General features: G+C 37.5%; 1 protein-coding gene across 4 annotated transcripts in view; it reads right to left on the bottom strand.

Annotated features, from left to right (window-relative positions):
* The window catches only part of CLCN5 (chloride voltage-gated channel 5), a 184,238-nt gene that overhangs the window by 60,183 nt on the left and 106,929 nt on the right, over positions 1-17,126 (bottom strand). For all 4 annotated transcript variants that reach the window (XR_004966906.1, XM_036304692.1, XM_036304693.1 and 1 more), the window contains one exon: positions 11,735-11,881. Coding sequence is in view for 3 of the 4 variants with exons in the window: in XM_036304692.1 (XP_036160585.1) it covers positions 11,735-11,881 (147 nt within the window). In the remaining variant the exon portion in view is untranslated. The remainder of the gene's footprint in view (positions 1-11,734; positions 11,882-17,126) is intronic.

Genomic DNA, 17,126 nt, shown 5'->3' with positions numbered 1-17,126 from the left:
GACCAAAGTATTTCGCAGGCCTTACAGGGCCCGGGGGCTGAACATTCCCCGCCCCTGCTAAACCCGGTACTACAAATTGGAACAAGGTGAGTTTAAAAATAATCCACTCAGGATTTATATTACTGCCAAAGGGCCTCTAAAATATATAATTTTTTGTTTCAAGAAGAGACCAAAGTGGCTTCCCTAATTGAAAAAGAAATGGAGAGCTTCCAGATTCAGCTCTGACTAATAAAAAGCTTAGAAGTTTCACTCCCATCCTTACAACGAACTGAACTGGACAAATAGAAAAATGAGTAACTTTTCTTGGGCCCTCCAGAAAGTTGAGGTTTCAGGGGAAACTGCAACCCCCAAATCTGAAGATACAGCCTTATCCAAAGAGGCACAGCTGAGATCTGCTTACCTAGAGTAGAAAACACTGGAACCACAATCTCGCAGGGACACTTAAATGGCAACTTTGACGAATTGCTGAAGGCTGAGTGTGGCCTTGCGTGGGAGTGAGAAACTCTTGTGGCCTACACTTTTGTGGGATCTACCTCCAGGTACTGCACCAAATTCTCACTGAAGATTCAAGAAAGATCCTCTCCTGGCTCTGAGGAGGTAAAGAGTAATTACTGAAATATCCCAGAGCTCTCTATAACATAGAACTATGCTCCAGGGGAAAATTCTTTGGCTGAGCCTTATCCTAGTTGGGGGAAGGGCATTCCTCCCACTCCAGTACCCTCCCTTCTCAGCCTTCTTGTCTCATCTAAGAGGGGAAAAAAAAAACAGAGTCAACAAGGTCCTGTGCTTCCAGGAAATAGGTTGAGAAATCTGAGGTCAGGGATAGGAGTAGTGGGGGCAGGGAGAACAAAAGCATATACCACTGGACTAAAAGTTGTGACAGTCAAAGCTACAAAACACAGGCCCAACAGACACTGAAATTTAATCAGACGCTTATAAAATGGCCTCCTCCCCTGTACCTTACCACCACACCAACAGGGTTTTATTATAATAATAGTGAATTATAGCTGAAAGAGCTGCAAGACACAGAATCTCTATCAAGGAGATCGACTGAAGGAAACTCAAAAGGGGAGAGAAAAACCAGGACACTACAGGAATTTAATCCTTTGGTACTGATAGTTACACCAAACATTAAACACTGCTCAACTCTCCTGGCAGAGTAGTTTAGTTGGTTAGAACATCATCCCAATACTCCAAGGTGGTGGGTTAGATCCCTGGTTGATCATACAAGAAGCAACCAATGAATATACAACTAAGTGAAACAAATCAATGTTTCTCTCTCTGTCTCTCCCTTCCCCCCTCTCTCAAACAATAAATAAAATTTTTTTAAATATTAAACACAGCCCACCTCCTAGCCAATTTACTACAAATCCTAACACAATGGAATTAAGCTAGAAACCAATCACACATAAAAATGGCTGGAAAATACCTCAAATACCTGGATATTAAACAACACACTTCCAAATAACCCATGGATCAAAAAAATCTCAAGAAAAATTTAAAAATATTTTGATATGAATGAAAATGAAAATACATGTCAAAATTTGTGGGATGCAGCAAAAGCAGTGCTTACAGAGAAATTTATAGCATTAAATGCAAATATTAGAAAAGAAAAATCTAAAATCAAAAGATCTGAACTTCAGCAAAGAAGATATGCAGATGACAAATACCAATAAAAAGATTTTCAACATCACTTGTCATTAGAGAAATACAAATTAAAATGAATAAATACCACTACATACCTATTAAAATGGCTAAAATCTGAAACACTGACAATATCAATTGCTCACAAGGATACAGAGTAACAAGAGCTCTCATTATTGGGTGAGAATACAAAATGTACACCCCTTTGGAAGATAAGTTTGACAATTTCTTACAAAACTAAACATAGTCTTGTCCTGGCCAGTGGTACTCAGTGGGTAGAACATTGGTCTGTGCACCAGAAGGTTTTGGGTTTGATTCCTGGTCAAAGGCACATACCTGGGTTCGATTCCCCACCCAGGTAGGAGTGCATGTGGGAAGCAACCAGTCAATGTCTCTTTCACATCGATGTCTCTCTTCCTTCCTTCCTTCCTTCCTTCCTTCCTTCCTTCCTTCCTTCCTTCCTTCCTTCCTTCCTTCCTTCCTTTCTCTCTCTCTCTCTCTCTCTCTCTCTCTCTCTCTCTCTCTCTCTCTCTCTCCCCCCCCACCCCATCCCTTCCACTTTCTAAAAATCAATTTTTTAAATTCCCAGGATAGAATGCAGTATGTGACAAAAGAATCTATATTACCAATATGTGAAACAGCCTTACTGAAGGGAATAAGGAAAAAGGTGCTGACCTAAGTAACTGGAAATTAGCAGAGTCTGTAAGATCAAAGTAAAAAAAGAAATTATGTATAAACACTGTACTCTAGTTGACAGAATATATATTAACAATTTGAAATCACCATATGCTAGAAGTGAACAATTAACTAATGGATGATGGATGGTAGGAGCAAAGTTTCTCACTACCTGGAGTGGGAGATTACAGACAAGCAGGAGAAGGAGGCTAGAATGATCCGTGTGATAATGGAGGAGAAATAGAGACATCAGCATGATCTCAGGTTTAGCTTAATGTAGATTCAGATGGCTACATGTAGATAATATATCTATTTATAGATATGAATATATACATGGGTCAGTATACAGACATATAGTTCTTTACTGAGAGTCTGAGAGGGCCTAGAAGGAGCAACAGCCCAGTAGATAGGAGCACTAGTGTCCAGATCTTGGTTTCTAATACCTTTCTCCACTAAAAGAAACCAGGGCTCCTTGGAGAAATGGCTGATTCTAGGACTGAGGAAGGAAATATATACCAGTAGCATAGGTCTAGCATATTGTAGTGCCAGAAAGTAAGTAAGTCTCAAGAAAACCCAACCGTGACAGGGGTATGTCAGAGAGAGAGCCATTTTAAAGAGATCCATCTTGGCCAGTGCAGATCAGTGGTTGAGAGTTGACCTATGAACCAGCAAGTTGATTCCCGGTCAGGGCACAAGACCGGTTTGTGGACTTGATCATTGATTCTCTCTCATCATTGATGTTTCTCTCTCTCCCTCCCTCTCCCTTTCTCTCTGAAATCAATAAATTTTTTTTTAAAAAAAGAGCTCCAAATGGCCAAACTGGAAAAGTTTGAACAAAATAAAAGGTAGTAATGTGCGGGGGCTGACAGATTACTCCGACACAGTTTCACTGTGGGGGCAAGGGCTAAGGGGCTTACCCAGCTAAAGAAGCAAGGCCACCTCGATTGCCTGTCTTGTTAGGCCTTTATTAGAATTTTTATCTTTAGATACAATCAGCAGGGTGAGTAATCTTGGGAGGACACATGTGTTTACACTGTCCTCTAGGCAAGGGCACCCAGGGATTAAGCATAAGGATTCCAGTAAACACCCCAGGGTCTGCATATGCACAGGCTTGTTTGGAAAGATCAAGGAATAATTCAGGGTGCCACCTTCAACACTCCCCTAAGTCAGAATTCCAATAAACAGGGCAGGTGGCCTTCCACACATTTCTCTTTTATCAGAATGTCCTCCTTACAAACTTTACAACCAAGTCTCATGCTTCCCAACAGTAATGCATTATAACCTAAAGTATAAAACAAATAGGAGTCCCTGATGATATAAATAAGTGATTTAATAAATAAATGGGAGGCAAGAGACAAATCCTTCATGCAGAACAATTACAATTAATTTCTATAGATAACTCTCAAGGAGGTAGGGTACAGTTCCCTAGTTCTTAAGTGTGGCCTATGCAGTGACATCCTTCCAAAGAGTACATCATGGAAAGGATGAAGAAAGAGTACCTTTACAGTAGAGAAAACTCACAAACAGTAGCTCAGTTAGGTGATCAAGAGCAACATCAGCAGTGACTAGTTGAGTGGCACTTTACCTCTAGTCTTATTCCAAGAAACCCATAACCCCCGCCTAATCATGAAAAAAAATCAGACAAATCCCAATTGAGAAACATTCTACAAAATTCCTGGCCAGTTCTCTTCAAACTGTCAAATCCATTAAAAACAAAGTCTAGTAAAACATCGCAGCCAAGAGGAACCTGAGGACACATGATGACTAAATGTAGTGTGGTATCCCGGATGGGACATTAGGTAAAAACTAAATAAATCTGAATAATGCATGTACTGACAAAAATATAAATAAATGAATAAATAAATGGGAGAGATTAGGGGGCATAAACTATAAAATCTGACCAGATATTTTCCCATTAAGTAATTTAAATGAAGTGTTTGAAGCCTGTGTACATCATCACAGGCCTGATTATAAAGGTTCAGCATATAAACCTGGTGTGTGGTTTGTGGTCCCAGAGAGCTTCTGATACAAGCTACTTTTTATCTAAAGCTCTAAAAGTCATTGCTTTTTATATTCTTCTGCAAGTTATATAATTTATAAATCCTACCTATTTTGAGAATAAAAGATTCTTTTGAAGTGGGATTATATATTTTTTTATTTTTTAAAAGTATATTTTTATTGATTTCAGAGAGAGAAAGGGAGGGGGAGAGAGGGATAGAAACATAAATGATGAGAGAGAATCATTGATGGGCTGCCTCCTGCACGCCCCACACTGGGGATCTAGCCTGCAACCTGGGGATGTGCCCTGACTGGGAATCAAACTGTGACCTCCTGGTTCATGGGTCAATGCTCTATCACTGAGCCATACTAGCCAAGTGGGATTACATATTTTTAATTTTTTTGTTTCCATAGCATTTATCATACAGATAGATAGATGATAGATAGATGATAGATAGATAGATAGATAGATAGATAGATAGATAGATAGATAGATGATAGATAGATAGATAGATAGATAGATAGATAGATAGATAGATATTCAATAAAATATTATTGGTCTAATTGGGGGGGCGGGGGGAGCAGCAGCTACAATTGCCATTCTCCCAGGCTAAGTGTTTAGAAAAGTGTATTATGAAGGTGATGGATTCTGAATTCCCTTTCCTTGTCCTCCCTGCCCCATCCACATAATTGCTTGAGTCAGACAGTTTGGGAGAGGCTAACTGAGGTGATGATGGTAGGTTTTTCCATGAGCTGGAGCTCAAGATGTTTTCCATTTCTCTCAGGAGATATAGTATGATCCTTTTTGATAGCGTGGCAGAACAAACAGAACTATTTCACAATCTAACTTGGTGGATTTCATGTACCCGCATGGTTTTCATTTCAAAACTGTTTTTCCTTCCCTGGGACATTAGAAGGTTGTTGAAGCTCATGGGTGATCTAAGCACACTGTCACATGTAGGGGGCCATGACTTGTTCTCATATTCCGCCTGGGCTTTGAAGTCACTCATGACTCTCTTCTAGTTTATTCCCCATATCTAATTGATCCTATCAAGTCCTCCTCTGAAATTTCTCCAGAACTTAATCTTTCCTCTCCATTCGAGTTGTCTTAATTCAGGCCTTTTGATCTTTCATCTAGATTGTTTAAAAATATCAGTTTAACTGGTCTTCCCGTCTCCAACCTACTCTTTTCCCAATCCATCCTCCACACTGCCATAAATTTTCTAAAACACAAATCCAATCATATAATTCCTTTGTTTTTAAATAATTTGATGGCTTCTTGCTTACAAGATAAAGCCCAAAAGCATACACTATCTGGACCCCATCTAGATTTCTAACTAGATCTTCCACCCTATCCCTTGCTTTCCTCCCTCCAGCTCCAACTGCCACCATCCCAACCCTAGGAGGTTTAGACTTCTGACTCGCAGACTTTGGTTCCTTGAATAGAAAAGACTATCTCATGCTGCTGTGCCTTTACCTCTGTTGCTCTCTGCCAGGAATGTCTCCTCATTCAACAGAAAGTAGTAGCAAGGCACACTATTTAGAAAGACAAGGAAGTGAGGTAAAGAAGGGAATCGAGGAGCATTACTAAAACAACACAGTGCTGGGTTCATATCTGGGTTCCGCATAAATATTAAATGAATGAATGGATAAATGAATGAATGAATTCTTGACCTCGAGGTCTAGGCTGCTGAAGCAGGCAAGTGAGAACAGATGGAATATGAGAATAGCTCTGAGTTTTTTCTTGTTACTCAAACCCTTTTTCTATTTTCCTTTCTCTCCCCTTCTTTCAGATCTCCATGTTTATGTTTCTTCTAATTTATAGACTACTATAACACTACCTCAGATGCATTTAACCATGTCATGCATAATTTATTTATTCATTCCTCATAAATCAATCCCTCTAGTCATCTGGAAAACAAGAACCACTTCTACTGCCTTTCAAGATCCTTTAAACTTATCTTTTTAGTACATGCTATTGTGCCTGGTATAAAATGTAGTATTCTATGCGCAGTTTCACCACCAAATAGCAAAAACTTTATGAGCTTTTTTGTAGTTGTTTTTACTAGGAAATCCCTCATGCAAACATCAAATAAAGTCAGAACAATTAAAAAGAAAAACAAGAAAGCTATATCACTGCAGAGTGACTGTGCTGGTTTTCATGGCTCATGGAAAACAGCATAATTCTTTTATGGTCAGATATTGTAAACCACAAGCAGTCATTCTCCTATAAAGACTAGTGAAAAGTGGTGAAGGGCTACTCCCATAAAAACACATTCTACAATCACAAGCAATGCCAAAATTTTGTCTGCCTCAATTTCCTAGTCTATTGTATGGGAACAAAGGGGTACATGCTTCCCCCAATCACCTACTGAGAGCAAAGTGAACACACAAAAAGTAGTTTGATGATCCAAATGCTATATGAAATCCTCATGTGAGGATTAACGCCCCCTCCCCCCCAAAAAGAAGTAATGCTGATATAACTAAGCTAAACTACTCTGATTTAGCCAGAAGGCTTAAGGAGAGGTAGCCAGTTTAAGTTTATGGAAAACCTAACTGACCACTTTACTAGAGACAGTAATTGTTATAACTGACTCACTGTGGTTATAACTATGCATAAGTGGAAGTGGTACACAAACATTTGTCCCTTTTGATGATTTTCATCAAATACCAAATCATGAGTACCTTTCTTTTATGAATTTTAAATTCAGGGGTTCTCTTCTGTAGCTTTCCTGAGATATCTTTACTAGGCAAATTTCTTATTATCCTTTTGAACCTGCAGGGTTTTTTGTTTTTTCCTATTTTTATTTTTATTGAATTTATTGGGATTACGTGGTTAATAAAATTATGTAGGTTTCAGGTATACAATTCTAAAATACATCATCAGTATATTGTATTTTGTGTTCAACACCCCAAGTTAAGTCTCCTTCCATCACCATTTTTCCCCCTTTACCCACCTCTACCTTCCCCCATCCCCTTTCCCTCGGGCAATCACCATACTGTTCTATGAATTTGTCTATTTTTGCTTAATCCTTTCACCTTTTTCACCCAACCCCCAATTCCCCTCCCATTTGACCGATGTCAGTCTGTTCTCTGTATCTATGAGTCTGTTTCTATTTTGTTTCTTACTTTGTTTTGTCATTAGATTCCACAGATAAGTGAAACCTGACTGGCTTGCAGTTTTCATACCTTTCTAACTAGTGTTATCTTCTATTGTCATTCTGTTTATTTTCATTCTGGTACTACTTATCACAATGGGTAATTAACTAGCTAATCTGTTTGTTTACTGATTTATCCAACTAAATCTAAATTCCAGGTCATCTTGGATTTTATCTAAATTAATTCCACCACTGTATCCCCGGTGCCTACAATAGTGCCTGGTTCATATAGGTGCTCAAAAACATATTTGTTGAATGAATGGGTGAAGGAGTTTGTCCTCACAATGACAGTGAAGTTAATTCAAACTTCTTAGCATGACATTCAAGGCCCCAACTTATTTGTTTGGCCTTATATTCTGCCCTTTTTATATCTCTGTATATTATAGCTATTGATATTCCTGTAAAATCTTGCTTTCTGCCTGGAATGCTCTTCTTCCTACCATATAACTCGTCTTTCAATTCCCTTTTCAAATACAGGAACTATTTTGAAATCTTCCACAGACAAACACACACACACACTCACACACACACAAAACAGAATGCTTCTTCTACTAAGTTCTTATAAGAGTTATAACACTTAGAGGGTTATAATAGAAATTTAAAAATAATAAGAGTAATAACTAACATTTTATTTTACATTAACTCAATGCCAGGCAAAGTTATAAGCATTGTATATGTTATTATCTCATTTAAGCCTGTAAAGCTACTCTAAGAGGTAGGTACTATCATAAGTCCCTAGGGGTCTGTTTAGCTAGCTAGAATTAAGGCAGGGATGGTTTCTTAAAGCCTTGCTAATTGCCAGACCTCGCAAAGAATCTACAATAAGATATGTTCTTAATACAAATTTGCTAAATAATGAATTCTGACAGTAGTCTCTGGTTCCCTTTGAGAATGGCAATTCCAATCAATTAAAAAACGAGAGTAGGCCCTAGCTGGTTTGGCTCAGTGGATAGAGCGTCAGCCTGCGGACTGAAGGGTCCCAGGTTCGATTCCAGTCAAGGGCATGTACCTTGGCTTCGGGCACATCCCCAGTAGGGGATGTGCAGGAGGCAGCTGATCGGTGTTTCTCCCTCATCGATGTTTCTAACACTCTATCCCTCTCCCTTCCTCTCTGTAAAAAATCAATAAAATATATTTTAAAAAAAAATTTTTAAAAAAAACAACAAAAAAAAAACGAGAGTAGTTCTAAGTAATTATACAAATTTAATCTTAAAGTAATTCAAGTCCTTTCTAATTACAACAAGGAACTCAGAGGTGACCAAAGAAAAGGGTGATAAGGGGAGCTATGGGGGGAAAAAAGAGGAACATCTGTAATAATCTGAAAAATAAAGATTTTTTTTTAAAGGGTGATATACCTAGCTATATAAAATTTTAAAATATTTGTCGATTCTTTTGTTCATGGCAAGTAGATTATTTTACTTTATTTTTAGATACTTTTTATGTTTCAATTACAGTTGATATACAATATAATATTAGTGTTAGGTGTATAACCCAGTGATTGGAAATGATACAACTTAGAAAGTGCCCCCCCCACCATATGTCCAGTACCCACCAGGCACCATTTATAGTTATTACAGTATTATTGACTATATTCCCAATGCTATACTTTACATCCCTGAAACTATTCTGTAATTACCAATTTGTACTTCTTAATCCCTTCACCTTTTCCACCCAGCCCCCCAAGCCCCCTCCCATCTGGTAACCATCAGTCTGTTATCTGTATCTATGAATCTGTTTCTGTTTAGTTTGTTCATTTATTTTGTTCTTTAGAATCCACATGTAAGTGAAATCATACGGTACTTGTCTTTCTTTTGGCTGACTTATTTCACTGAGCATAATACTCCCCAGGTCCATCCATGCTGTCACAAAGTGTAAAATTTCATTCTTTTTTATGAGAGGGCCATATTCCATTGTAAATATGTACCACAGCTTTTTTATCCACTCATCTACTGATGGGCATCTGGGTTGCTTCCATAGGTCGGCTATTGCAAATAATGCTTCAATGAACATAGGTATGCATATATTATTTTGAATTAGTGCTTTGGATTCCTTCAGATATACACCTAGAATTGGCATTACTGGGTCATAATGCAGTCCCATTTTTAATTTTTTGAAGAACCTCCATACTGTTTTCCATAGTGGCTGCACCAACAGTGCATGAGGGTTTCCTTTTCTCCACATCCTCACCAACACTTATCATTTGTGGATTTATTTACTTATGATAGCCATTCTGACTGGTATGAGGTGATACCTCATTGTGGTTTTAATTTGCATTTCTCTGACAATTAATGACATTGAGCATCTTTTCATATGTCTATTGACCTTCTCTATGTCCTCTTTGGAGAATTGTCTATTCAGATCCTCTGCCAATTTTTTAATTGAACTGTTTGGTGTTTGTTTGTTTTTTTGGTGTTGAGTAGTGTGAGTTCTTTATAAATTTTGGATGTTAACCCCTTATCAGATGTATTATTGGCAAATATGTTCTCCCATTTAGTAGGCTGTCTATTTATTTATTTATTTATTTTGCTGTGCAAAAACTTTTTAGTTTGATGTAGTCCCCTTGGTATATTTTTTCTTTTGTTTCCCTTGTCTGAGTATTTGTAAATTAAAAAATAAAGTTAATAAAAGCAAACCAGAAATGGGAAAAATATATTTAACCTATATTAGACAAAATATTAATAATATTATGTAAACAGAAAACTTCCAAAATAGAAATTTAAATGGTTAGTAAACATCAAAATATGCTCAACCTCATTAATTTAAAAAGGCAAACTTTAAATCAATAATGGGAAATTATTTATTTATTTATTTATTTATTTATTTTACTTATCATAACATATAAGGATGAAAAAAATAATTATAATATTCCGTACCAGTAAGGTTGTGGAGAAATAAGCAGTCTTATACGCTCATGAAACAGACACACTTTCATATACATAGAAGATATCTGTGTATACACACACACACACAAAGTTGTTCATTACAGCACTGCTTGTAATAGCAAAACACTGGGAAAAAAACTGAAATATATATCAATAAGATCTTGGTTAAATAAACCATGATACAACTATACTATGAAATTGTGTGCAGCCATCGAAAAGAATGATATTAATGGGTAGCCAAAGTTAATACCTTAATCAATAAAGAAATTTTAAAAAAATGAATTGACAAGAGCATAACAAATTAATCACAACCAAAAAAAAAAAAATAGATGAGGGGAATTCTCATTGTATTAATGTATTCCAGATACTAAAAAACAAACCCAATGATAAAAAAAAAAAAGGAGAAAGGATTTGGACACTTCATCAAAGAGGATATAAGGTTAGCAAATAAGCACATAAAATGATGGTCAACATCATAAGGCATTAGGGATATTAAATTAAAGCCATGCTGAGATAACACTACATATCTATTAGAATGGCTAAGATAAAAATTATGAAATATACCAAACTGTTGAAGATGTTGAACAAATAGAACTATCATACATAGCTAGTTTAGATGCAAAATGGTACAGCCACTCTGAAAAATGGTTTGGCAGTTTCTTATAAAGTTCAACATACCCAGCAATCCCAGTCCATGCTATACTACTCGGCCAGAAAAATGAATGAACAAATTGGATGGATCTCCAAAGTGTTAAGCTGAGTAAATGAGGTCAGTCTCAAAAGGTTGAACATCGACCTATGAACCAGGAGGTCATGGTTCAATTCCTGGTCAGGGCACATGCCCGAATTGCAATCCCCAATAGGGGGAGTGCAGGAGGCAGCTGATCAATGATTCTCTCTCATCATTGATGTGTCTCTCTCTCTCCTCCCTTCCTCTCTGAAATCAATAAAATAATTTTTTTAAAAAAATAAAGGTAACATACTATGCAGCTCCATTTTTTTTTTTAATCCTCATCTGGGCCCCCAGGATCAAACTGCTACACAGGTACGTGCCCTTGACCAGAATTGAACCTGTGACCCTTTGCTGGCTGGGTGGATGCCCTAACCACTGAGCATACCAGCCATGGTTTATATGACATTTTTGAAAATGAAAAACCATAAGGGAAGGGAATAGATCAGTGGTTACCAGGGGTTGGGAGTAGGGAGGTCTGGCTACAAAGGGCGTGTTAAACTGTTCTGTATCTTGTTGATGATGGTGGATACCAGAATCTATGCATGGGTTAAAACTCATTGGACTATGCACCAGAAAATAAATTTTCTTATATGCACATTAAAAATAAGTTTAAAAAGATAAATTCTCATCAGCAACAATGATACCTTCTATTTCTCCATCTAAGGGAGGAACATCATCTCTCAGGGAGAAATTCATAGCTGTCCCTGGTATGTCCACCAAGTCTTCATCACTGGAGCTGCTCTGGAAGCTATTGAAACATCCCTGCTGAAAGCCTCTATTATCCATGGCTCCTGTGTAGAAAGAAGAACAGGAGGCTTATTATAATGACCTCCAAGCTCCTTAACATTTATTCTTTTTAAAAACTGTGGTAAATACACATAACATAAAATTTACCATTTGACCTATTTTTAAACTAGACAATTCAGCAGCATTAAGTACACTGACAATGTTGCACAATCATCATCACTAGCAATTTCCAGAAAATTTTCATCACCCCAAACAGAAACTCTGTATCCAGTAAGTATAACTCCCCATCCTCACTCCAGCACCATATAACCTCCATTCTCTTGTTGTCTCTATGATTGGCTGACTCTGGATATGTCATACAAATGTTATCATACACTATATGACCTTCTGAGCCTGGCTTCTTCCACTTCTCATATTTTCAAGGCTTATTCATATTATAGCATGTATCAGTACTTCATTCGTTTTTAGGACTGAATAATACCCATTGTATGGCTATACCAATTTTGTTTAGCCATTCATCAGTTGATGGGCATGTGGGTAGTTTTCGCCTCTTGGGTTATATTTAATCTTATGGGGTTTTTTTATACTCTTCTTTTGACAATACAGACATGCAAACTACTTAGTATCTTCAGTTACCCTATAAATGTAATGTACCTCTACCCTTAACATGTAGCTGAAAGCAGTTATTTTTAGAACAATGCAAGCACACACACCAAATGAGGACATATGTACAAAACTCACAGTAATTCACAAGTAATCAAGTGAAGTAAAAACTACACATCAGTATTGAGAATGTGGTGGCCATTTGGGAGTCAAGAAACATTATCTTATGCCTCTGAGTCTCCCAGAGCTCCTAACACAACATAAATGCACAGAAATACTGGGGGAAAGAGGCATATTATGCTATTCAATGTTGTTTTCTGCTCAGGAATTTAATATGAAAGATGAAACATTTTTGACATCCCAAGTGCAAACCTTCAGATACAAATTTTATTTAAAAAATCTTAGTTTATCGATTTTTAAAAACCATCATTATAGCCAACTTTACGTTATCTACCCTCTTCCCCTACATTTTGTTGTTGTTGTTAATCCTCACCAGAGGATACTTTTTCAATGACTTTTAGAGAGTGGAAGAGAAGAAGTGATGTGAAAGAAACATACCAGTTGGTTGCCTCCTGCATGAGCCCCAACCAGGGCCTGGCCCAGGGAGGATCCTGCAACCAAGGTATGTGCTTTTGACCAGAATTGAACCCCAGACCCCATGGTCTGCAGGCCGACACTCTATCCACTGAGCCAAAGTGGCTAGGGCCCCTCCAATTTTTTTAAATGAAATCTTGATTGAGAATCATAGTCAGGAAAGTTCTATTGGATTAGGCAAATAATATTCCTTTTGAGGTATTCCAACACTTTTAAAAAACTTCTTACTCTGGGTTATCAGAATCATGTGTGATGAATATGGTAAAAACTAAATAGGACAAATTAAGCAATAGGCCTGAAAATTGGAATCATAACAGATAAATTCAATATTTTAAACATTGAGCATAAAGGAGAAAGAACTGACATTTACCAGGTGCTTATCAATTTTCAGGCTTATGTGCTTAAAGTGAACTCTTCCACTTAATTTTTCAAAGTCCCTATGTTATGGCATTATCACTCCTAGTGCAGATAAGGAAACTAAAGCTCAGAGAGGCTAAGTAACTTGCCCAGTTAGTGTTAAAAAAAAGTTAAACTCTAAATCATGTGTTCAGTTTCACAATACCTCACTGGTAATAAAGAGATCAGCCTGACTTAAGTGTGAGTGACATTTATGAACCACCTCCTATGTACAAATCACTGTGGGATAGTGGGACAGATACAAAAATGATGCTGGTTAGGATAGATGAGATGAAGATTGGAAGACAAAGACTTGGGAGTTTTCAACATCAAGGTGATTGTTGAAACCAAGAGAACAGATACTCCAAGGGAAACCTTCCATTCACTTGCAGATAAGGATGAATATAAATCAAAGAAATACATTACCAACATGCACAAATAACTTGAACTCTGTGCAGATATGAAGTAAACAATAGGTTCCCCAGGAACATTATCATGCTGATGTGATCATAAAGGGAAGGTAGGGTCATTTACCCAAAGGTATTAATAATGTACAAAATCATTGATCATCAAACCATTTCCTCAGCTACAAAATCTGTAATTATGCTATGTGGATCAGGTGAGTCCTAGGCCACTAAGAATTCACGCTTTGTGATCTTATAGAGTTCCTTTGGTGTTCCCCAATCCTTTTATCCTCACTCGACTCTTCCCTCTGGCTCTATCCTGCTTCCTTCACTCCCCTTCTCCAAGCCCTCCTGCAACAATGCACAAATTCCCTGTCTCAGCTGCACTTCTAGGGAAACTGAGGTTCCACAGGATCCTTAGCAGTTTTTCCTATTACTAACAACACAAAAGAAATCCTGAATCTCTCTGCCCACGCCCCCTTATCTCCAGGAAGAAGCGTCTTTACTCTAGTTTTAAGGGGAAAAAATCTCTTCTACTTTGCTCTGGATCTGACTGAGATAACAGCTTCTTCCCGACCTTACTCTGATTTACAAAAGCCCCACTCCTTATCTATGGGGAATATGTTCCAAGACCCCTAGTGGATTCCTGAAACCACAGATAGTACCAAACCCTCACATACTGTTTTTCCTGTAAATAAAACTTATAATAATATTTAATTTATGTTAGGCATAGTAAGAAATTAACAACAATAATAATAAAATAGAATAACTATAACAATATGCTGTAATAAAATGTATGTGATTATGTTCTCTCTCTCTCCTCTCTCCCCCCCCCCCCAACATATATGGCAACTGAGGTGGGTAGTGGATACAGCACGGGTATGCTGCACAAGGGATGATTCACACCCAGGGTGGGATGGAGCAGGACGGCACAATATTTCATCATGGTACTCAGAATGGTGTGCAACTTAAAACTTATGAATTATTTATTTCTGGAAGTTTCCATTTATTATTTTTGAGCCACAGTTAACCACGGATAACTGAAATGCAGAAAGTGAAACTAGATAAAGGGGAGGGGGCTACTGTACTTAATTTTACCCTTTAAGGAAATCTACTATCTCTCTAGCTCTCACCTCTACCTCAACCTCCAGTCCTAAATACCCAAGAACTCCACTTGACACTTCTGTAGCTACTCCAAACTTAACAGAATAATAACGGGGATGTGGGGCCGGGGGAGGTGGAAATAACATTAACTTGAGTACAAAAATTAAAATGCAAAGAAGGCATGTTCTCTGCCCTCATCCTCCACATCAACTTTCCTTTTAAAATGCAGGTGGCATTAGAGTCAATATTTGCAGCTAACATTTGTCTAACTCTGGGATTTACTACATTCAATGAACCTACAAAAAGCACTCAATGTCAGGAATATATATTCCAGGTTTCTAGAAATCTTGGCTGAAAACAAGCACCATTTTAGAATAACTGAGTCTAAGGGTAGCATACCTCAGGAGGTTTTCTTTTTTTAAAATATATTTTATTTTAAATATTTCTTTATTTTATTTTAATATTTCTTTATTTAAAATATATTTTATTGATGTTTTTACAGAGGGGAAGGGAAAGGGATAGAGAGTTAGAAACATCAATGAGAGAAACATCATGAGAGAGAAACATCAATCAGCTGCCCCCTGTACACCCACTACTGAGGATGTGTACATGCCCTTGACCGGAATCGAACCCAGGACTCCAGTCCGCAGGCTGACACTCTATCCACTGAGCCAAACCAATTGGGGCAGGAGGTTTTCTTTTTGTTTAATTTTATTAAATGCCCATGAATTCCATATAGTAACTAGTACTGAAAGAGAGGAAGACAATTTGAAAAATAATGCAGAATCCTTTCCCTTTTTCTCCACTGTTTACATGTCTCATTCAGGAAATTATTTAAAATACACAGTTCTAGCAACTCTACATGAGCCACACAAATCATAGAAAGAAAACGTATGGGGAATCCAAAAATAATTTATGTTTGGTTGTGGGACATGTCCTATAGTCATATTTTCAGATGGGTATAACTATTGTTCTGGGAATTCATTAAAACAAAATAATGATGATACAAGATGAAAATTCAACAAGGGGGAAGCTGGAAAACTCACTAGTTTCCCCATAGGGAACTTACACACTCCTTCCTGTAACCCACTGACACAGAACAATTCAGCTAAATTGAGCTGCCTCATTCCAAACATTTCCTGGAGCAGCTATCTGGTTCACTGTTTGGGTTATAAAGTGCTTCCTTAATAAGTACATAGAAATAGTCAACAAAAGAAAATTAGAAGAAGCAAGTAAATCAAGCAAAACAGATGTTATAAATGGGAGTTCAACAAAGGAAATAAATACAATCAGTAAAACTCAAAGTGATATTTGCCCATGGATAATTCATTCTGGTACAATCTTTGAGTTTTTTAAAAATATATTCTTATTGATTTCAGAGAGGAAGAGAGAGGGAGAGAGAGAGAAAAACATCAATGATGAGCCAGAATCATCCACCAGCTGCCTCCTGCATGCCCCCCACCGGGGATCAAACCCGCAACCCTGGCATGTGCCCTTGACCGGAATCAAATCTAGGACCCTTCAGTCCCCAGGCCAATGCTCTATCCACTGAGCCAAATCAGCCAGGGCCAGTCTTTGATTTTATTTTGCAGATATTAAGAGCTTCAAGAGAAAAAGTTAAAGCATCAAAAAAATCAGGAAATCATTTAAAGTTCATTAATGCTGAGATTTGAAATCGTATCTAGTTGAACTCTAAGTCCAGTGCTCTTTCCATGACAGTTTGGGGCTTCATTATGACATGTCGTTCTAGAGAATGGCACATCTGGAATAAATCAAACCTCTAGATGGCCACAAGCCTGAGGTCAGCCAGATTTTACAGTAGGCCAAGAACAAAGTAAGAGAATTTGATTTATTATCCCAACTGGTAGATTATAAATAGGGTTTGTCATATAATGGAGGCCTGGGGAAGAAAACAGTCAGAGAAAAATGTTGTTTTGGTGGATGTGTTACATAGCTAACACTTTCAGCTTAAAGGCACTTTTTGTCACTTTCTTGCTTGAAATCATAAGCAGATTCCCCATTGCTTGTAGGGTAAAGTTCAAATTTCTTTTCATGGCATTCAGGGCCCAATCAAATATAGATCCCATCTACCCAGATAGACTTACCTCCTACTACAAATTTGTTATACTCATCATAAGGCCATGTACTTTTATGCCTCCTTGACTTTGTTTAGGCCACATACTCTATC

Source organism: Myotis myotis, unplaced genomic scaffold, assembly GCF_014108235.1.
Source record: "Myotis myotis isolate mMyoMyo1 unplaced genomic scaffold, mMyoMyo1.p scaffold_m19_p_4, whole genome shotgun sequence".
Lineage (NCBI taxonomy): Eukaryota > Metazoa > Chordata > Mammalia > Chiroptera > Vespertilionidae > Myotis > Myotis myotis.
This window is presented reverse-complemented; position numbering and strand designations above follow the sequence as displayed.